The sequence below is a fragment of the Chaetodon trifascialis genome, chromosome 4 (genome assembly GCF_039877785.1).
Source record: "Chaetodon trifascialis isolate fChaTrf1 chromosome 4, fChaTrf1.hap1, whole genome shotgun sequence".
NCBI lineage: Eukaryota > Metazoa > Chordata > Actinopteri > Chaetodontiformes > Chaetodontidae > Chaetodon > Chaetodon trifascialis.
In genome coordinates this window covers 25,829,158-25,851,800 of record NC_092059.1, presented here as the reverse complement: position 1 = coordinate 25,851,800, position 22,643 = coordinate 25,829,158, and the positions used below count along the sequence as shown (strand labels likewise).

Genomic DNA, 22,643 nt, shown 5'->3' with positions numbered 1-22,643 from the left:
TGCTCCCATGTGACAGCCTACCTGTGGAAAAACCAGGGACAAAAGAGCAGGACAAAAGAAAGAGAGAGTTGAGACAAAACAAAGGGAGAGTTCAGCAACAGTCACAACTTCAGGAAACAGACATGGACAGTGAGGATGAAGGCGAACTTGTGTGGAGGTTCTCACACCGACACAACTTTAAAGACAGAGATGATCCCCCAGCTCCTGAGACTGAGACCTCTAAACAACAAGTAGAAGCACGGCAGACAAGAGACAGTGAGCCAGAAATACAGGTGGTGGTGGAGGAGGAGGAGGAGGAACTTGAGCTGCAGACATCACAGGATCATCAGGATCTACAGGAGCAACAAAAAGACCAAACATCTGATGAAGAGGAGCAACACCAGCAAGGAGACAGGGACTCCGATGCAGATTCAGGGTCATCACCTCTGGCACAGCACATCCACCCTCTGAGAGAGCGACGGTGGCCAAGGATGCTGACGTACAACACACTGGGACAACCTACTGTCAGACAAGCTGGTATGGATAGCATTGAGGTGGGTGCACCAGCATCTTGCTTCCAGACTCTGCGGAGACCGTGGGTGCCCACAGAAATACAGACAATTTTCTAGCGACCAAAGTAAGAAACTGCTAACAGTTCAAACACACTAAATTATATTATTATAAAACATTCATCTTTAAAGTACATACTGTAGTGCCATAGACGCTAATTTAGCTGATGACAAACATGTTATGGTGCTTCAAACTGTAGACACTGGGAGTGTGGTAACAGACTAAAGTGGAGTGCTGGCCGATTATTGAGTCTAGTTACAGTAGGATGAAGGTGCTTACAGGTCTGAGAAAAATGGGTATCCTTCACAAGAACTGATATTCTGCTTCAGTTGAGCAGTACTGCAGCCTACTATAGATTTAAATGTCTTTAATTTTACGTAGGATAGGAGGGTTCTTTCACTACCCAGAGAAATGCCATTTACCATAGCAGTTGTTCAAGACAAGGCACCAGTAGGGCAGTAATAAGTGTGTATGGAGTTTAAAAAAAATAAAAATAAAAAATGTGTACAACATTTCTTTTCTTTCGTTTAAGTAGGGGAGGTTGTGGCACCCTGGACATTTTATTAGTTCAAATTATGTCCAGAATTATTTCTTTACTGGTTCTTATGATTAACCTGGTCCCCCCACCATTATTTTTCTCATTAATGTAGTTTAAACGCTTTGTGTCACTGGTAAGAGACTCACCTGCTTCACCGAAATTATTTGTGGGACAATACCCATTTGCATCAGAAGGTGTCAGTGTCGGTTTTGAAATGAGGCTGACTGGCTGTAATCCTGTCGTAGCAGGAAGCAAGTTCAGTCGTAAAGCACAAGACGGTCAAGATAGCAGCGTAAAAAAGCCGACACTCTTTCAAGACTCTATGTTCTGCTTTGCAGGTGAGCAAAGTGCACAAGCACGTCATACAGTTATATTAAGTTTATTCGTAGGTTGTGGTGCCATATTTAGAAGTTTACAATGTAGCTGACGTCCACAAATAAGGCAGCTAACTACTGCTAGCCTCAGCTGCTAATATAGCATGTAGCATGCCGTGCCCACTGTAGCGGTCGACCAAGCGCCTCGTGTGAGCGTTAATGGTGCCGCGCTGCAGTGATAGTAGCCTTACCTTGTGCTGTTATCGTTCTCTTGTGAATGAATAAATAAGTTCAGAGGTTTGTAGACATGAAGCAGCCGGTCAAGATAGCAGCATAGAAAGCCGACACTCATTCAAGACTCTATTTTCTGTTTTGCAGTTTTACTGTGTTTGCTGGACAATAAAAACACTGGCACCTGGATGAAAGTTGTCGTCATTGTACAAGTGTAACAATAGCCAAAAGTCCAAGGTTACTGCTACGAGCATCTCTGCTACTGCTCCTCAGATAGGTTTTCAGACGGCGGAGACAGGAGAAAGATCGTTCACAGGAAGAAGATGTAATGTCAGGGATATACAGAGGAGTTTGTACAAGTCCATAAACGCATCCTTGTATGGTGCCATGAGTGTTCAAAGTTCCAAAGTTGTGTTAACGGAGTGTCCCTGTTGTGATTTTCTTTCAAGAAGAATTATGTCATAATTCTGTGCCATAGTCAATAAGCACCTCTGATCTAAAAAAGATGTGCTTTGGGTTTAGAGCTGAGACCCCTGACAGCACATGATAAAAAAAAGCACATGAGATAAAATGTCATAAAAATATACTTTGTTTAATGATTTTTTATTGGATTTCATGGGGGTGCTATGGGGGTGCTATGTTACCACTAGGGGGAGCTGAAGCACCAGCAAGCCCCTCCTTGGCACCGCCTGTGTTCCTTCACCTCTACATCATCTAAATGAGCGAAGAGAACAAAAATGCAGTTTTGAAAAGGAGACTGTCGAGAACAAGATGTAGCCTATTTAATTTGACATCGCACACATCACAACCAACCCTGGTCTAAATTTTTCATCACCTTAAAGCACCTTCTCAGCCTGAAGTGTTTCTCCTTTCCTATATTGTGAGGACAAATTCCAGTGTGTAACCCACACTTCTGAGCGTGGTTGTTACCTGTCAGCTTCCCCTTTCAATAAAGAAGTGCATGACACAGGAGCTAATGAAAGAGCAGCAAGGATTGCCAGGGACCCTGTCCACCCAGTGAACCATCTGTTCCAAAAACCTTCCCCCCACTAGCTCAGTGAGACCTCCTGTCACCTCAGCAGCTTCGTCCCAAGAGCTGTCACCTTGCTTGACTGGTCCTGCTACTCACTGAATGCTGCCAGCCTCCACAATCAGACAGGACCTCAGCATCCAACAGGCTCATTCTGTGTATGCTTACTGTGAGCACCTATTGTCATCCTTTCAGTTTATCATTCCCAAGCAGCATTCGCATAATGCTGCACTTTTGAGGGAAAACTGGGGTCAGTTTGAACCCTTCTTTTTCTTCCATATAATTGGCTGCTCAAAACAAAATCACGAAAGTGTATGTTGAAATTTGTATTTGCTTCATGTTCAACAACATACTGTATCTGTGATCCGATGACCTGCCTGTCATTCACCCTCCATTGGAACAATTGATATCCACTCTCTGTTTATGTGACAGTGTGTGAAGTTGTGCATTTGGTATTTGTCCTAAACTCCCAGGAGCTATATCATTAGCTCTGATCTCGCTGTACCTGTTAACAGCATTTATGGGGCTTTAACTCCCTCATATGTTATAAATATCAAGGAGGACTGATGAAGTTTAAGGCCACTGTGTGAAAACTGCTCACAAACAAAATTTACTTGATAGGAATTTCTTATCGATGTTGATGGATTATTAACTTCTTGGTGGTATGTAAGAAGTAACACCATGTCTTGTTGCTACAACATAAGAAATCCAAACTATATAATGTCAATTAAAATCAAAATAATTCTGGAGAGCAAGGCGTTCAGCACTGTCCTTTTCTGTATACACTAAATTGTCAAAATGTGCACATTCATTCATTTACTGTATGTTGTGAGTGAAATGATCACCAAATGGTCCAGAAAATCTATTCTATTCTTAATCCTTTTTGCCTCATGAAATGTTCATTATTCCCACTTGACTTTGGGGAGGGCTTTAACCAAAGAGAGACATTTTGAATGTGACAGCAGGTCCTCCTCATTGTTTGTGCTGCACACTAAATAATCGATTGTTTGAAAATGTCACACGGGCTCGTATACCAGTGGGGCAGTGGGGCAGTGTGAGCAGCAAAAAGTTTGATTCGACAAACTCTCTCAATTCAAATTTGGAAGTAAATGTCATAACTTTGATATTGATCTTCATCACAGGATAAAGGTTTATCCAAGTGAGCTTCACCACAGTAGCTGGTGTGAACATGAAGCGTTTTGATTCGCATCCATTAAATCTGGCTTTGACTCTGTTGTGACCTCCGGAGCAAACCTGAGGTAAAGCTGCTGTTCAGTTTTGGTGGAGGAGGCAAAATCCTGAATTAAGGTGTGTTTATTAATGATGCAGTTTAGGTTTGATAACAGTTTCTCAACTAGTCCTCATAAGTTACTGTTTTAATTAGTCCTAAACTTAAAAATGTTCCCAACTTCTCCCCTTGTTTCTTTGTAATTGGGACATTTCAAACATGTTGAAACATTAAACATGAACTGGCAGTATGTGTGAAGGTATATGAAAGGGTATAAGTGCCCTCAAGTGGCCAAACAACAGAATACAGCAGAGAGTGCATCAATGTTCATAAACAAAATGTGTAATATATTCAAAAGCAGTGTTCATTTGTTAATTAACACCTTTGATTAGCAAACGGACTGTGAAGTTGTTTGTAGAAATCAGTCTCTGTGCTTGATGTTGCAAATATATCAAAGTACATTTACTCAATTACTATACTTAAGTAGCCCAGTAGCTTTGATGTATTTTGGCATTTCAACCCATTTCATGCTTCTGATTCTCACATTTAAGAGGTAAATATTGAACTCAAATTTTGTACTCCGTTACATTTGACAGCTGGAACAATGTTAGATACATTGTTATAGATTCAAATGCATAGACAGTCTGTTCAAATCTTAAAATGAACTCCCCCACAACCACATACAGCACTAAAACCTGCTTCCATGTTAATCCATCAGTAACAATAATTCAATATCATGATAAATGATTCCAAAAGAAGCTATTATGAATGAGTGCTGATAAAATGAATACACTAATGCTGAATAAACTGATAAAGATTCAGTATTGTATCATTTTTGGGGGGTTTGTTTTTAAGAGTTTCAGGTGTCGTCAGCTCTGTACATGAGCATTTGATCTCATCAAACATGCATACAATTAGGAAGAGGTTAATAACTAATTCACTAAAACACATTCAACTGCCATTTTTTCTTTATCTTCAACTGAAATCCAGCTGCCAATTCATTCACAACACACTGCTAACTACTCTTCCCACACAGGACCTCTGTCCCAACAAAATCCCTGTGCATGAGTGGTCTTAGTTCAAGGTTGCAGCCTGTGGAAAGCTTCACCTCAGCCGTAGATTTCTGAGAGAGAGAGCTGTAATTAAATGGCTGGCTGGAAACCAGGACAAGAGGACCTGCCATATGGAGATGTGACCAGACAAATAGAGAAGCATTGAGGATGAGCTGCCAGCTCTGTCTGAGAGCAACAATGTACAGAATGGCTGAATGAGGTCAGGTCATTTCATTATGGCCACACCACCCTGAAACAATCTAGTTGTGTCCAGCTTGTGGAACTAAAATAAATTGGATCAGGGTGAATTAGTAGACAATAGTGGTGTACAAGTTTGGTAATGATTGCTGAGATGGTGAAAAACTAAAGCCAAGTGTTAATGGGCAAACTGGTGACATTATGAGGAAAGAAACAAGCAAGAATGATATTAATTATTTAGCTAGACACTGAGGCCTAAATGGAAAAAGGTATGTGAGATTTGGAGACAAAGTGGCAGCAATACAAAGAAGCCCTGCTTCTACTGAGGTCCATTATGAAGGTGTTTTGCTACGGCCGACAAAATAGTTGACCAATTTGACTGAATGTTATCGTACACAAGCAGTGCATCATGACAGACGCATAAATCCTGTGTTAACAATAAGCTCAGAGGTCCCAATGTGCTTTGAAACCATGCATTAAAATTTAAGAAACAGATCACTGCAGCTTTATCATGGGAATAAATGCAGCTGCTCTTCTTAGAACAACATACCCACACTTTTTTTAAATATGATCCTTGACAAACCAAATAATCGTTGATTTGAAGCAACAAATGAATAATGTAAGCAGAGCGTTTCCCTGAACTGGCAGTGTTTTAATGTGGACTGGACATCATACATCAACAATTCCTATGGTGCATGAACTTACAAACTTGTTTAGAGGGAATACAAAAGTACTTAGAATAAAAGTTTCCGTTGTAAAAAAAAAATTAAATAATGAAGTTCGAATCATTTCTGTTCATCTTTAAGGCCCAGTGGAGGTGGAGCCTCTACAATCTTTTCGGAGCCCACACACAAGCCACAGCCCTCACGTTGCCTTGGCAACGGCCCGCGGACTAGGGGGACGCCTGGAACGACATGTAATTGGTCAGATGAGGCTGTCGTTCGGTCATAATCCTCCCTCTGATTTGTTATAACGACTGTCGCTTTCACATACTACAACATCATTGGCCAGCTTCACACTCGCGGCCCGCCTTGGTGGAGAAGCTCTTGCAGCTGCACGGTCAGAAAAAAAACGAGCGGAGGAGGTGCCATCATAATGAGTTGAAGCTGGTTTGTTTTGAGGAGTTAAAAGTTGTGTCTTTTAGCCTAACCTTGACTGAGCAATGGAGTTTTGAGTTTACGTGGAGTAATGGAAAGTTAGGAGAAATGTAGTTACTTTTTGTCCGGTTCTGTCGTTGCTTCACGATGGAGGAACCTGCGGCAAGGCAAGTGGGAAAACTGCGACTCGTTAACGTTAGCTCATTAACGTAACCTCACCGGTTTTACTTCACTATTGTCGGCGTTAAAGCTGTTTATTCAGTCATGTTTCGAATCTGGAGAGTTGTGTTTAAAGTACAAGGTGACGTATGGCAAGTATGTCGAAACATTAGTGACGCTTTGGAGTAAAAAAAAAAAAAAAAATGTTATCATGACTCCACAGAGAGCTGGAGATGTCCCTGTCGGACGGTGCCTCGGATGACGATATGCCCTTAACGTTACCCGCAGAGGGCAGCCACAGCGGGAGCATCCGAAAGGTGAGACACACACACACACACACACACACACACACACACACACACACACACACACACACACACACACACACACACACACACACACACACACACAATATTTATATGTATGCAAACTTAAGGAAAGGGTTGGAAAAATATGTCCTGGGTGCCTCCATAAAATCCCAGAGTATGTATCAGAGTAACTCTTGTTTCCATACTGCAGGCCCTACTTTTTTAAAACTTCTATAGACAGATACTTGGATTCAATTAAATAAACAAGGTACAGTCTTTCCACGTGAGGCTTCTTAGGCAAAGCCTCATAAAAAACAGCTTTAAAGCAATGAAATAACCTCCTGACCCTCAGAAATTATCTCTGTATTGGCAAATATGAGCTTTCAGAGTCTTGCCTCCACCTGATATCTGCTCACAATATTTGCTTGATTTCACTTTTTGCATAATTGCAGAAAAACGTACAATGCAGTGAACAGAGTCAGAGTGATTGATGTTCCCCTGTCAGCTCCAAGTGACACCCATTAGTACACACCGATGAAGGCTTGAAGGCTAAAAACGTTTTTTGGTAATAGACTGAGTGAATTTACTTAATGTTCTAAAAATAAAACCCAACAACAATAGTTTGATTGAGAATGAGAATGCAATTTGCAAAACATAACAGGAAAGTGTCATACAGTTGCACCTGCGTTTGTACTGACACTGATATGGAGTCATGCACAGTATAGCATATATTGTATCAGGCAATATGAGTATGGCTGCTGGTAATATCTTAAAAATATGTACCAGTATGTGCCTGGTTTGAAAGGGGGAACATGCATGAAGAAAATGATTATTGACATAGTGTCCTTAAGCAAAGTGCTTAACCTTTTGCTGCTGGAGCAGATAGGAGCAGCAGCAGCTTGTGGTTTTACATGTGTTGCTGAAAAACAAGACGTGTGCTCAGAGAAAGCCACCTGGACACTGAACGCTTTTCACAGAGGCTTTCTGACTTTATCTGCACAGATGTCAAGCAGCCTCCATCCTCTTGCCCCCCTGATGGTAGAGCAGAGGTGGGAGCTCGGCCAGAAGTCTAATCCACACAGGCACTCTAAGGATTACTTGACATGTGCACGCTAAACAAACACCTTAACTGGGTGAGAGGGAAGGAGAAAGATGAAGGGAGAAAAGGGAGAAAATGAGAAACTGTACAAGTTGGCTGCAAGAAGAGTCGCAAGGGAGTGTGCAGCATGTTTACAGTACAGCTACTCCATCTGACACGTTACTGTACGTCCATTTACCTTTTACTGTGAAACAGTGGTGCATCGTATGATAGATTGCTGATTTTAGTGGGCAGACATTTAACAATCAGCTGTGGGGAAACTGTTCTGGTGTTGCTGGCAAACTGCCCACTGAAGTGAGAGTTGAGGCCTTTCGATCTTCAGACACATACACATACACAGCTCTGACATATTACCAGATTCTGTTGAACACAGACTCCCTCTGAGGTGAAGGTTGTCCTGCTGTACCATACCAGCTTATTACCATGTTTAGCATCCACGAGGCTCTCCTGATCTCTGCTTCCCCACACGCCCATTGAAACACCCATCCAAATAACAATTGTCACGTCACCTAGAAAGATGACGAACACCAGGTTTCAACTGAAGACTAACTTGTAATTCATCATTCATTAATGCATCACTTTCATGACTCTTTTCTCTGCAGGGATGTGATCCTTTTGCCCAGACTCAGCGCAGTAAACTGCAACATCGGCGTGCTCGCATCAACCAGCAGATCAACAAGGAGATGCGCATGAGAGCCGGTGCAGAGAACCTCTTCAGGTGAGGTACTCGGGGGATGGGGGGCATGTGCATGAAAATGTTCACATTCCTAGCCTCAGTTTCATTGCAGTTTCATGTATTGAGGGACTTTTCTTACATGGGCCGTGTTGAAAATTGCAATGGAGTTGTTTCTTACGCTATTTATGAAAATGGAGTAGCAAATTGATAAGATAGCTGTCATGTGACGTGTTTGCCTCTTTTAACAGTAGTTTCACAACAGTTAACAGTAGTGTCCAATGCAGTAAGGTGGACCTGTTATTCATGTCTGTCATGTCGATTTGAAACCGTCTCGTATCAGATTTTCCTCTCTGAGGATGTAGTGATGAGCGCTGCTCTGGTCTCCTCTGTGTTGGTCTCCCTTTGTTGGCTCTGTCACATTTGTGGTGGTGTCCCGTGATGGGAAAAGGTCAGAGATCACTCTCTTCCAAAACACACACACTTGCAGCACCCAGTTTGATGGTTCTGTTTGTGTTTGCTGTGCATGAACACACATATATATGTGTCTGTCTCCTCGTGTGTCCTCTCTGACCATGTCTGTGTCTCCTCCTCATTTTTCCTAGGAATATTTTTTTGGAATCACACAAAGATATTGGACCACTGCATACAAGGGTAATCACCCCACTGAGCTGTGATGGCTCTTTCTTTAAAGCCGTTAGTTGCCATTCACATAGCACAAAGTATTATTGGTGAATAATTGAGGGAAATAAAAAAAGACACAGTGGCACAGCATCAAAGTATTCTCTCCCAGAGCATTAGCGTCATCTTTATCCCTTCCAGCTTCTCTCTATGTCTCTGTGCCTCTGCTTTCCCCCTCTTTCTTTCTTCTTAACTGTTTGCCAGGCTCTGGTAGGTTACGACAGAGGCTGAAAGCATATATTTAATGTATGTGCATACATTTGGTGTACACATTTGCCATGGTAGTTTTCATGTTCTACAACATGAATAGTCCACTGTGCAAAACTCTCTGAGAACACACTTGTAGTAGAATAGCTGCCTAGTCGGCCTCCTCTGCTCATGAAGATTCAAGTTGGGAGCAGCAGGAGGAGGAGGAGGAAGAGGAGGAGGAGTAGGAGTCACTTCATTAAAGCAGGGAGCTACTTTCTGCCTCCTAAATGGTGCCATGTCAGAATCTAATTAGATCAACACAGAAAACAACAGTGTCTTTAATTGAAAGGTGACCAACACAGGACCTTTTTGGCAACAGCTAATTAAGTTTCCCAGCGATCTTTTTCAGGGAGCGATGGATGATAGCAGAGCTGCTGCTTCTAATTATTTTCAGTGTTTAGTCTGCCTATTATTTTATTCTATAATTGTACAAAAACTTGAAAAATGCCCCCAAACATTTCTGGAGTCCAAGGTTACATTACATTACATCAGATTGGTTCTTTTGTTTGATTAAAGGCCCCAAATCCTCAAGATATTCAGTGAACCATGATATCAGTCTAGAGCTGCAGTGATTAGTTGTTTCATTGATCAGTTGACAGTTGATCAGTTAACATTAATGGACATCTTTTTTGGTAATTGATTTGTCATTTTTTTAAGCAAAACACCAACACTACCATGTTTTTAGCTTTTTTAATGTGATGATTTACTGCCTTTCTTTGTCTTATGTGATAGTAAACTGAATACCTTTGTGTTTTGGACTGTTGGTTAGACAAAAAGGTAATCTCAAGATATTATCTTGAACTGATGGGTATTAACTGATACTGAACCGGTATATCATGAATATCAGCTCTGCTTGGCAGATTGCACTAATTCTTTAACAAGTTTTGGGTTTTTTTTGCTTGTGAGTCTTTCTGCCCATCTCCATTTCTGGATTCAGGCTGTTACCCTGAAAGGTGATGACTCAGTTTAGGGGAAATAAAACAAGCTCTCCTGCCCTTTCTATTGGGACGACGGGTCACAGAGACAAAGAGGACCCCCCCACAGCCTGCCGGCCTATAATCAGCCGGCTTTGTGTCCACCTCCTGTCCTGTTCCCATGCAGAGATTCCCAACAGAGCCCCGGCAAGCTCATCCCCCACTTATTTGTCTGCATAGTCAGACCTTTTTTTTTTGTCTGTCCTCCCCTTTTCCGGTGAACTGGAATGGTCCACACACACACACACACACACACACACACACACACACACACACACACACACACACACACACACACACACACACACACACACACACACACACACAAAACATCTCACTTTCGTTTTCATTTCAATTACTCAGAAAGTGTTGTGGAACTGGGTTATGGGCGTTTGGAGTGTGGGGTGGGTGTTAAGATGCTAATTAGAGATGAAAAAGGGTTGTAACTCATCAGGGTTTGTGATTGGCTGATAGAGACATCATGTTGTGTGCTGCAGAGTGTTTCCCTGTAGGAATTCAGATGAGGGACTGGAACTAGTTTAATCCTGGTCATGTTAGTTAGTTAGTTAGTTCAGGTAGTTTGGTTGTAACAAAACTGTAAGTAACTGAAAAAAGTTGTTTTCAGCTTCTCTGACTTCTCTTCTGTTCTTCAGTCGCTGCTTACACTCAGAGAAAGAAAGTTATTTTTTTCAAAAGCTTCGCTATGGTGTGCGTGCAAGTGGGTGTGTGTGAAGGGGATATTTGGCAGCCCATTTAAAGCTGACTAATCAGATTGCCCTTGGCTTGATCCTAGATATAGGTGTGTGTGTGTGTGTGTGTGTGTGTGTGTGTGTGTGTGTGTGTGTGTGTGTGTGTGTGTGAGAGAGAGAGAGAGAGAGAGAGAGAGAGACTGAGGGAGGGAGTGACAGATGAGGAGAGAAGTGAAGGTAAAGTAGTTGAACTGGACAGATTAACATTACTTACAGTACCTGAAAGGTGAATGTGTAAGCCCAGTTCGGTTATGTGTCTAAGAATCACAGTTTCCAGTGTGTCCACTGGTCACTGATGGTGGCTCCCAACCTTTTTGGCTTGTGAAATCCTTTCAAACAACACAGACTGGTTGGGGCACGATATCGTCATGGTTCAGGTGTTAATGAGTTGTTAGTTCACCAAAGAGACATTTCCCATATCAACTTCTCAGAATATGTCATTTAAATAATTTATCCTGTATTTCACAAAAAAAAACAAAGACTGGAGAAAATTTTAGAGAAATGAATACAGATTTGTTGTGGAACTTTTTTTTTTTTTTTCTCTGCCATTAATCATCAAACCACCTCTCAGATTTATGTTTGACTGTGTGGGTTAGAAACAGCTCAACTAAACTACTTTTATTTAAGTAGGATTTTGAATGCAGGACTTTTACTTGTAATCGAGTACATTTACATTAATGTATTGGTACTTTTAATTTAGGACAGGATCTGAATTTTCTTCCACCTCTGTACCATATGTCACCTTTTATGAATCAATTCAATTAATAATTTCAGAATTTGATTATATTCCCACATTTTCATTTGAAGTGGTGCTCTGTATGTGACATTAAGACATTAGCTTGGTCTGTACCAGCTCTATATGGAAAGTGTCCTGAGACAACTTCTGTTGTGATTTGGCGCTATACAAATAAAATTGAATTGAATTGAATTGAAATTGAATTAATGTTCTTTGCCAGTCACATGCGTGTTTAAGTGATGAACTGCACTAATTGTGGTTGTTTTTGGAGATGGTGATAGATGTTTTTATACTCGTGCTATAATTTTGTGTCCTGTGCTCCAAAACTTGCAGCCTCTGTAGCAGCTGTGCTGTGAAAAAAAACAGTTAATGTACAATCCCCTGAACATTCATCTGCAGCTCTCGCAGCCTGTTTGCATAGTGAGTGAAGCGTTGACTCTTAGCTTCAGTGTATTGTTAATCTATGACCCAAAACATAACCATACCTTGACATTTCTATGAATTTGTTATAGTCTTTTCCCTTGACAACCTATGTGTATCTTTCCTCCCCAGATCTTCACCCCATGATGTATCTGATGACTCATTCAGCACCAAGCCTTTAGTCTTTCTTTTTACCTGATAAAACTCTGCAAAGATGAAATCATTGATTCCCATATGCAGAATTTATTTATGCTGCCTCACCAAACACATTGGTTTATGTATCTTTGTCTGTGCATATTATTTCTTCCCCTCTGCAGATGTAGATATATTGAAGAGTCTGGCAGAATCTCTTGTCTTGTGATTTCAGTGCTGTTGTGCTGCCCTCTTCTTGCCAGTGCTCAGTCTATGTCTGTTAATCACACATTCTTGTCATCTTGTAGATTCCTTGTTTAACTTTAATGATTGCATAAATAGGGGAATTTCCGGGGCCACATTTCCAACTAAGTGTATCTCATGTTACCCTGGCAACCCAGTGATGCCTCAGATTTCCAGGAACATTGTGTGCTGTTGACCTCAGACCCCCACAGCCGTGTGAGCTGGCAACACTCAGCACTAAGACTCTCCCCCTGTGACAGGAGGAGGGGTGGAGGGTCTTGAAGTGAATGAACAGAGGATGATGGAGGAGAGGGTGGAGGGATGAGATACTTGCATAAATTAAAGAGAGGCTTTTTGTTTGAGAGAAGTCTGTGGTTGGTTTATGGTGTCATTTGTACATCCATTAAGAAAAATTAAGACATGCAAGGCAGTTTTCAAGGTGGATTGTGTCATTTGTGATGTTAAGTTGTGTGATAAAGTAGCTAGCTAAGTGCTAACATCGGTGGCTAATTTGTTATCTTTGCATAGGTAAGTTAAGGCACAAACCCTACTCTAGAAATGACAGATGTCAGTGTTTTCAACAGGTGTCAGATGGATGAAGAAAGGAAATGCGTCATTTGTTATTCAGTTACAATACACTTTATAAAGCAAAGAAATGTTCAGTGGATGCAACAGTTGCTGAAATAATGTCATCAATTCTAAAAAAATATGCATGTTAAGTAGTGCTGTCAATCAATTAAAATATTTAATCTCATGAATGTCATAGTTAACTCACAATTAATCGCAAATTAATCGCACATTTTCAACTATTCTAAATGTCCTTTGAATTATCATTTTAATACATGTTATCAACATGGAAAAGTGGATAGGCTTGCTTTGTGCAAATTTTTTTATTGAAAACAATGTGTAGTGTTATATTTCGCATCCATTTTGGTGTTTCACGCTTGACATCCACACAAACCGGTAGCCTACTTAGCCTTTACAGCTAGCAAGCAGGCAAGACCAAACACGTGTGGGGCGTGCCTATTGTTTTGTTTCCGGTTTAAAATCGGATCCTGTACTTTTTCTTAAGTTACTAGCAGTGGCTACAGCTTATAAAAAACTACAAGTTCACTAGGTCACAAAGAGCGTTAATCTTGTGATAAAAAAAAAATGACGCCATTTAAATTGATTTGCGTTAACGCCTTAATAACGCAATATTTTTGACAGCACTAATGTTAAGTCTTAGGACTGCTTTTACTGATTCTTGTATCATCCATTAATCTGGAAAACACATATTCAAAGACACCCCTCACAAGTTCCCAGAGCATAATGTGACAACCTCAAATATCTTCTTTTGTCTGTCCAACAGTCCAAACCCCAAAGATATTCAGTTTGTCATGACGGAGAAGAAGGCAGCAGATCTTCATGTTCTGACGAGAGCTCAGCTGTGATAGATGTCTAGCCTAATCTGAGGAAATTTAAATGATGCAGCTTGTGCAGTTTAGGAGGTGGCAGTGTCAGATTGTGATGTTGATGAGTGAATCTTCTCCTGCTCAGAAACAAGGACTAAGGCAACCTACTGTAGCTTTTGAAGCTTGTTGGCATATTGACTTGGATTAAAGTCAAAATAATCTCATTCTCCTGTCACTGGAAATGGAGGTCTATTATAATCTGTTGTAGGGTGGTCTTAATGAAGGATGGGATCTGATGAGTGCGTGTGTTCATTTTTGCAGGGCAACAAGCAACAACAAGGTGAAGGAGACGGTGGCTCTGGAGCTCAGCTTCGTCAACTCCAACCTGCAGCTGCTCAAGGAGGAGCTGGAGGAGCTCAACAGCAACATGGAGGTCTACCAGACAGACAGGTAGACAGCTGACTGACACACACACACGCACGCACGCACACACGCGCGCACACACAATCATGGCCCATTTATAATTTGTTCATAAATTCCAGGTCTCATTAATCTAATGAGAATTATGATTGGTGAAAATAAGCATCCATTACATTCAGTATTTACACTGTGCACTGTGTGTATGTGCTCATGTATTTCTATCTTTGAGGGGACCGATTTGTGTTTTAGACCTCGAGAATAAGGACATTTTTGTTAAGTGAGGACACATTGTCTTGTTCTCAATTCCTCAAAAGGCTGTCTGGGGTTTGGTTAGGTAAGAAGTAGTTTCAGTCAGGGCTCGGGTAAGGGGCTAAGGACTTAAGTCATTTTAGTATAGAAGTACGTGTGTGTGTGTGTGTGTGTGTGTGTGTGTGTGTGTGTGTGTGTGTGTGTGTGAGCAGGAGATTTTCCCCTCTGTGGTCCCAGGTCATGGAAGGGATAAATCCCCTGATTAGAGTGTCATTAATGACCCTGTGGCGTGTGTGCGTGTTTATGTTCATTGTGAATGAGAGGGGGTGACTGTGGGGGGTGTCGGGGCCGTAAGGGTTTATAGGTGGATTTAGCTTTGCTTATTAGCAGGATGAAGCTCTGAGTAGTGAGCCTGCTGTGCTTGAAGCAGATGGCAGTACTGAACTGACTGTTCACATGTTGGTGTTTACATAGTGTAACCTGTGAAAGACAATACACACACACACACTCTGCATTTATGTGTTTCCACAGTGAGGCTGTCAACGCACCCATGATTCCACTGGGATTAAAAGAAACCAAAGAGGTGGACTTCACAGTTTCTATCCAGGTGAAGATGGCACCCGTCTACGCATATTTCACCTGCTTGAGTTTTCTCATTTAGCAAATTTCCTTTTCTTTGAGAGAAGAACAAAGGTTTGAATGAAACCAAGAATACTGTATTTAGAACATTAAGCAAGGTAGTGGAGGAACATAGTGATCTTTATTTTACAAGCAGTGTTTCAGCTTTGGTGCCAGTTTGAAACTCAGAACAACATACGTGAATTTGCCAGCTTTTTTATTGTGACAAATAATGAATAATATTTGCTGCAAGAATACTGATTTGCAATAATAGTCCTTTGCACTTTGTTTAAGTATTAAAGAATTCTTGAATACTAGATCTGTCATTATATGGCCGTCTCTCTCCTTCACAGGACTTCATCTGTGAGCACTACGGAGAGGACAGCTCCCTCTACAACAAGGAGATCAAGGAGCTTATGGAGCTCAGACAGGTTAATAAATACAAAACAAGCCTTAGGAGATGAGAGTAAACTTTATTGTCCCCAATGGGAAATTGATCTACTTGTAGAAAATCAGTGTGTGCCACCTGCCAGAGAAAGGAAAACTGTGGAAAGAATTAAAAAGGTTCTCAGTCTATGGTATTAGATGCACGTTGTTGTTTTTGCAGGCCATGCGTACACCCAGTCGAAACCAGGCCGGCCTGGAGCTTCTGATGGAGTATTACAACCAGATGTACTATCTGGATCAGCGCTTCTTCCCCCTCCACAGGAACCTGGGCGTGCACTTCCACTGGTAGGACATGTATATGTATGTGTGAGTATGAAACTGATGATGATGATGGAAAGACTCTTGAACAGCCTTAAAGCTGAAAGTCTCTGCTTAAACCTCAGGGACATGGTTTTGTTTCAAATCTTATCTGATAGAGTGCAAAGACAATAGTTTTGACAGTCAATGACACACAAACAGGATGCATGAAGTAATCAGATTCCTTCTTGTCTGCCCCACAGGTATGACTCTTTGACAGGCGTCCCATCGTGTCAGCGTACGTTGGCCTTTGAGAAAGGAAGTGTGTTGTTCAACATAGGTGCTCTCTACACGCAGATTGGAGCGAGGCAGGACCGCTCTGCAGCAGCTGGCATAGACAAAGCTATAGATGCATTTCAAAGAGCTGCAGGTACTGACACACCACATACTGAATGTTCTACTAGCCTTGCCGTACAGCGTTACTACTTACTTAGCCTTAGCCTTACTAGACTTTGAGGGACTCCCCAACATAAAGACACCTTGTCTGCCAAAATGTAGTTCAATATGTACCCATGGAATGTCTACAAAATGAGTATGGCTTGTTAAAAATCCCAAAGTGACACCTTTAAATTGTGTGTTGTTTTATCAGACCAACAGTCCAAACTTAACTTAAGTTATCCAATTCATAACAGTACGACACAGAGAACAGTAAATCCTCAGATTTCAGATGCCGAGATCAATAAATGTTTGGCATTTTGCTTAGTAAGTAACAAAAAAAATTAATGAAAAATCGACTACCAGAATGTTTACTTCCTCTTGTGTGTTTAGGTGCATTTAATTACCTGAAGGAGAATTTCTCCAATGCTCCTAGTCTGGACATGAGCAGTCCGTCGCTCTGCATGCTGGTACGGCTGATGGTTGCCCAGGTGCAGGAGTGTGTGTTTGAGCGTGTCACCCTGACCACACAGGACACACACTTCACTTCCCAGCTGCGCCTGGCACAAGAGGCTGCGCGGGTGAGTTAGCACGTCTCTGGTCGTGCCTTTTTGTTCCTGCTGATATAATATGACTGCATTGTACATGTGTGTGTGTCTCCTGTAGGTGTCAGACGTGTACTTGTTAGTGCAGCAGACCATGACGCAGCCTCTGATGAAGGACTATGTGCCATTTTCTTGGGCGTCCATGGTTCAGGTCAAATCTGAACACTTCCGTGCTCTCTCACACTACTACACTGCTGTTGCACTCTGCGACCACACGTGTAAGTCACACCAAACCATTCCTGAATATATCTTTTTAATATATTTAGAGGGTGTTTGCACTTAAAAAAAGGCAGTAAGGAGATAAATTCATGAAGATAACTGTGTACTGTACACACACAGCATAAAAACATTGTACAGAAGAGATAGCAAGCTGAGATTTTGTACAAAGAGCCTGCCTAGAAAGTACCCAAAGACCTCGTATGAATAACGTGGATCAGGTTTTGTAGTGCAGACTTTTCCAAGTTCAGTTGGAGATATTTTGCAAAGATAAGACGGCAAAGACTTATCAAGTCAAGCAGCCCAATACCACAAATCACAAATTGGCCTCAAGGGGCTTTACAGTCTGTACAACATGACACCCTCTGTCCTTAGACCCTTGATTTAGATAAGGAAAAACCTCCCCCCAAAAAACACTTAAGAGGGCAAAAAAGAAACAAGAAAGCTCAGCAACAGCAACAGTAGAGAGATGACTTTACCAGGACGGACTGACATCCAATAGATGTTGTGTGTACAGAATAAACCAATATAGTAAAATTACAGTGTGGACAGTCAGGGTTACAAAATCATAGATACAGTAGATTGTTGAAAGTTAGCAATTATAGGAAAGAGAATGCCACTTCTGTTTGTACACACTCAGGATTCAGCCATTAATTCAACGCTTAGCCTTTGATTATCCTTACCCAAAACAAGTCTTTGTGTATCTACACACATTCACTTGGAATGTCTTGTTCTGTAGTTTCTGCTGAGGAGGAGGAGGGTGATGAGGAAGCAGAGAAGGCTTTCCTCCAGTTCTACATCAACGTTCCTACAGTGCCACCACTCAGCCAGGTTTTACGAGACCCTGAAAAACGAAGAAAGCTTGGTGAGTTCATGCACGCGAGCAATGGGTTTGTATTTAGTCCAAATATACAGCAGTGAAGACACCAGGTGGCTGTTTTCAGTAGCAGTTCTATTTCTGTCAGCGTTCATCAGGTCAGTAATGTACACAGGAATTTTATAAATAATGTCTGCAGGTAAAGCTCATCTGCGGCGTGCAGTTATCAGACATGAGGAGGCCATGCGTGTCCACAGTCTGTGTAAGATCCTGAGGAAGATGGACATCCTGCAGGACGTGCTGTCTCTCACTCACAAACGCTCTTTGGACAAGTACTCAGAGCTGGACAGAGAGGATGACTTTGACGAAACCGCTGAGGCTCCTGAGATACAGTGTGAGTGTCTCAAGTCATGTCAATAATATGATTCTATGGTGAAATGACAGTTAATGATTGAGGTGTCTTCTGTTGTCAGCTCAAACGCATCAGAAACCAGACATCACTCCACCCAACTTCTCCACAGTCCAAGTCACCGATATCTTCCAGAGACTGGTAAGACGTCAATTATGACAACAGTGTGACATTTAGGGAAAGGCACAGATTTACTGCCCCACAGTGACAGAAAATATGCAGCCTCTTAAAACCCACTAAAAAAAACTGCAGCACCCACTGGTACTTGAGTTGAAGATGAGTCATCCCTATGCTGCAGGGGCCTCTCACAGTGTTCTGTGCACGGGCTCGCTGGGGTCCGGTACGTGTGATCAGCCTGCAGAGGAGAGAGGGTGGACTGGGTCTCACGCTCAGAGGAGACTCCCCTGTCCTGGTGGCTGGGGTGGTGCCTGGAGGCTGTGCAGCGGTAAGAAACTTATAGTTTCCAACAGGGCGTCCATCACAAACTGTGGCTGTGCTAGCTGCATCTGTGGGTGATGACTGATTGCGAAGTTCACAACGCAGTAGAAAATGCAAAAAAATTGGGGGAAAGAAGTGATTCACAAATGACGTGGCTCTTTACTCCTTTCCTAATGAGCAAAAAACAGAAATTCTACTCAAAGCAGAAAGGCAGAGACTAGAGTCAGTGTGCTAGCCTGTCCAGGCAAATGAAAAACCACGTGGATGATTTTAGCTTCTAATCTTTATTTCATTAGCCACTTTAACAAGGTTTTCTAACCTGAGGAGCATTGCCAAGATTAGACTATTGTTAATTCAGAATCATGCCGAAATGCTGATACCTGCTTTTATCACAAGCTGCCGAGATTATTGCAGCTCTCTTTTTATTGGTCTCTTTAAGAAAATTACAGATAATATATAGATGACCAATACAAAGATCACTGAACCCCTCTGCTCATATCACTGCACTGGCTTCCTGTATCTTTTAGAATAGATTTTAAAGTCCTTTTACTTATCTACAAAGCCTTACATAATCTAACACCTTCATATATCGGCAGCTGCCTCTTATTTTATGCCCCAACCAGAACTCTCAAATCTCCCATTGCCTTTCTTTTCAAAGTTCCTTAAGTGTCCACGAGAAATCTGGTGATGCTGCTTGTCTGTTTTAATGGCCCTTAGCTGTGGAATTTTGCTGGTATCATTGGAAATGTCTAATTGGATTGGATCACTTATTGCTATTGCTGTTATTGCTAGTTTTTTTTATACTCATAGTTATTGTTTGTTTTTATTTGATCTTGTTTTGTCTTGACTTTGGTCTGTATCTTTGCATGAAAGGTACAAATAAAGCTATTGTTATTATTGTGTGTTGCGCAGGAGGCAGGACTAAGGGAAGGAGACTACATAGTAGCAGTGGACGGACAGGACTGTAAATGGGCCAAACATGGCGAGGTGGTCCACATGCTCAAGAGCTGTAGCGACAGAGGAGTGGAGCTCAGCGTGGTCACATTACACTCACATGATACACAGGTAAGTAAGTGTGAGTGTATGTGTTTGTTTGGCATGTCATATGTGTGCTTATCTGTGTAGTGACCAATATATCACCTGTGCGTGTTAGCAGGTGGAGAGGAGGGCCATCATGCTGTCCCACAGCAGCGATAAAGAAAATGCTCGGCAGCGTCTGCTGGATGGCGCTAAGGGCCAGAGCTCCGCCTCATTGATGAACTGGAACAGGAAGAAGAAGAGGGAAGGCAGCGGGGTCACTAAGAGACTGGGAAGCACTTTCAGTTTGTCATTTGGAAGCATCCGAGACACTGAGGCCATGTACTGAGACTGGACTGTAGAGGAACCACTCAGGGAATCAGAGCGGTGGAGCACACGGTACGATGAGGGCTGCACGCAGACAGTCATACTGAAGCAGGAGACACCAGCAGGGGGTGCTGCTGCAGAGAGCTCTGACTAAACAAGCACACGCTTAGCCTTGTGTGCTGTTACGCTACAGCACAGTCCAATGTGTCTCGCAGCTTTGTTGGCCAGTCAGATATGTGGACGCATGCATGCAGGTAAGACACCTTGTAACATGTAGCATTTAGCTTTTTGCTACCTTGCAAGAGTGGAAGGAGGAGCTTACTATTGCTGCCATGAGATTTTCCACAGTCCTGCCTCTGGAGTGTGTCGCACTGCACTGCCTCGGAGTCTAAAGGTGTGCTGAGACAGAACGCAAGGAAAACATGAGAAGGCAAGTGCATATAAAATCAATTGAAAGTTGTAGGTTGGTATAAATAGATATAATTTGCCTAGAGTGGCATGAACTGAGGCTAAGGCATGTCCCCGTTACCTGTGGTATATTATTTTACCAGCGTCTGGTTCAAAAGTATTTTAACCAACTTTGTTTACAGGAACGAGTCACTGTGCCCTCTGTTTCATCACTTCCATCACAGCTAGTTTTGTGGTTCAGTCACTTTGAGATAAGACTCAGTTTGTGAGGTTTGCATTCTGCCATGCTGTTGCTCCTGCTTTGCCAAGATTAGATTGTACAATGATGCAGCTAAAATTAAGAAAGAAAACTGTCAATGAAAGAGCGTGAATATGAAGAATGGCTTTCTTCTATTATACTAGCTTCTAAAAAGCTGCTTGCGCCTGAAGGAAAAACAGCTTATGTAATAAGGCTTGTTTACGAGCCAGTGAAAACATGCCTAAATTCAGGTGAAAACATACAAGTGATTCTTAAATGTACCTGCTTTGCTCCTGCCTTAGCTAATCAGGGTCGAGTCTTTCTTTGTATGACAGAATTGAGGATTAAAAGGTACCCACAGAGCAAACTATGTATACAAACCTGAAGCAAAGTGAGACACCTGTCTTAAACAAATAATCCCTCATCGCTTCCATTTTTAACCCTCTTCTTCATCATGTCTCACCTGCAAATATTTCATGTTTAGGAATAAAATAGAAATAGAATCAGCAAATTGTTAACACTGTAATGAAGAAATGAAACTGCTGATTTATTGTCACATCCTGGCTGTTAAACTCTGAACTTTCCACATTACATTTGACGCTGATCTATCTCAGACTAATTACCTGATCAGATTTTAGCAACCTCAATTATTGTCGTGACTAGTTAGAAATAACCATAAAGAACAAATACATTTTTATTATATTATACATTTTCTAATATTCAACGCACATACATATAAAAAAGTATGAAAGAAAGAATATAAACAGTTACATTAGCTTTCAAGAATCCATCATATGATTGAGCACTGTCATATGTCAGTTCTGCAGGCATCGCCCAGCCCTACGCTCGAAGTCTTCTTGACTGTTAACTCGCTAGCTAATTTGCAGCAGCATGTCCACACCAGCACAGCTCCTTGTGTTTTTTGATCAATGGTTGGATTTTCCTGAGAGACAGGGAGCCATGAACAGTCAAAGAATCGTTTTGAATATTACTGAACTGACACATTAAAAAAAATATTCCAGTATACACCAAGTGAATTCCACCTTGAAGTCCAGGGTCAAGGATTCACACACACAGCATGTGAATGCTGAGATCTGACGAAACAATAAACATTTCTTTATGCTTTGTTTGAACAGAGATTCAAACTGGCCATTTTAATACTGTGCTTTTGAAAATAACTCAGATCTGGAACTGGACTGAGCAAAAAAAAAAAAAAAAAAAGCGTCAGCCTTTCATTGACTAAGATGAACACAAACAGGGTGTCATATGACACAAACACCCCTGTTTGCTCCTGTTCTGTGTAAAAGCAGCCATGTTGGATTGAATGATGCTGTTGATGCTTCTCAACCGGCACTCACCTAACGTATGTTGATAATTCTGATAATGTGTTGGGGGCGTCCAGAGGCTGCAGTTGGCAAAATTCGTAGTGAAAATTTAGGAAAACAAAGCTCCTTTTACTCAACTTCTTCTCAACTACTCAAAATCTGTGTGTTCTAACATCAATGTGACTTATGTTGAAAGATTCGAGGGCAGAGCAGAGTTACCAAGCAAGCACCACATTCCTCGTGTCTTATATTCTCCTGAAGTGGTCTCTGAGTTTACAGAAAAAGGAAACCAGTGAGGTGCTCCACAAACCATGCTTAACGTTTTGATTGGTTTGGATCAGCGTATCCATGGATACATTACATCACACTCCACTGCGACGCAT

General features: G+C 41.7%; 1 protein-coding gene across 1 annotated transcript; it reads left to right on the top strand.

The window, feature by feature from the left end:
* The first annotated feature begins 6,304 nt into the window (after positions 1-6,304).
* Positions 6,305-22,137, top strand: rhpn1 (rhophilin, Rho GTPase binding protein 1). Its single transcript, XM_070961194.1, has 16 exons — positions 6,305-6,408; positions 6,624-6,713; positions 8,406-8,521; positions 14,376-14,504; positions 15,255-15,330; positions 15,695-15,772; positions 15,949-16,073; positions 16,289-16,455; positions 16,854-17,041; positions 17,127-17,283; positions 18,021-18,146; positions 18,298-18,492; positions 18,572-18,648; positions 18,806-18,952; positions 19,858-20,010; positions 20,099-22,137. The coding sequence occupies exons 1-16, from the start codon at positions 6,385-6,387 to the stop codon at positions 20,309-20,311; spliced, it is 2,061 nt and encodes a 686-aa protein (XP_070817295.1). The 5' UTR covers positions 6,305-6,384; the 3' UTR covers positions 20,312-22,137.
* Positions 22,138-22,643: the final 506 nt, after the last annotated feature.

What these genes read in the sequence shown, in the direction of transcription:
- rhpn1 (XM_070961194.1), top strand. Translation starts at nt 6,385, where the DNA reads ATGGAGGAACCTGCGGCAAGGCAA. An exon ending in GGTGCAGAGAACCTCTTCAG is followed by an intron (nt 8,522 to 14,375) that starts GTGAGGTACTCG and finishes TCATTTTTGCAG; the next exon opens with GGCAACAAGCAACAACAAGG. An exon ending in TGAGGCTCCTGAGATACAGT is followed by an intron (nt 18,493 to 18,571) that starts GTGAGTGTCTCA and finishes TTCTGTTGTCAG; the next exon opens with CTCAAACGCATCAGAAACCA.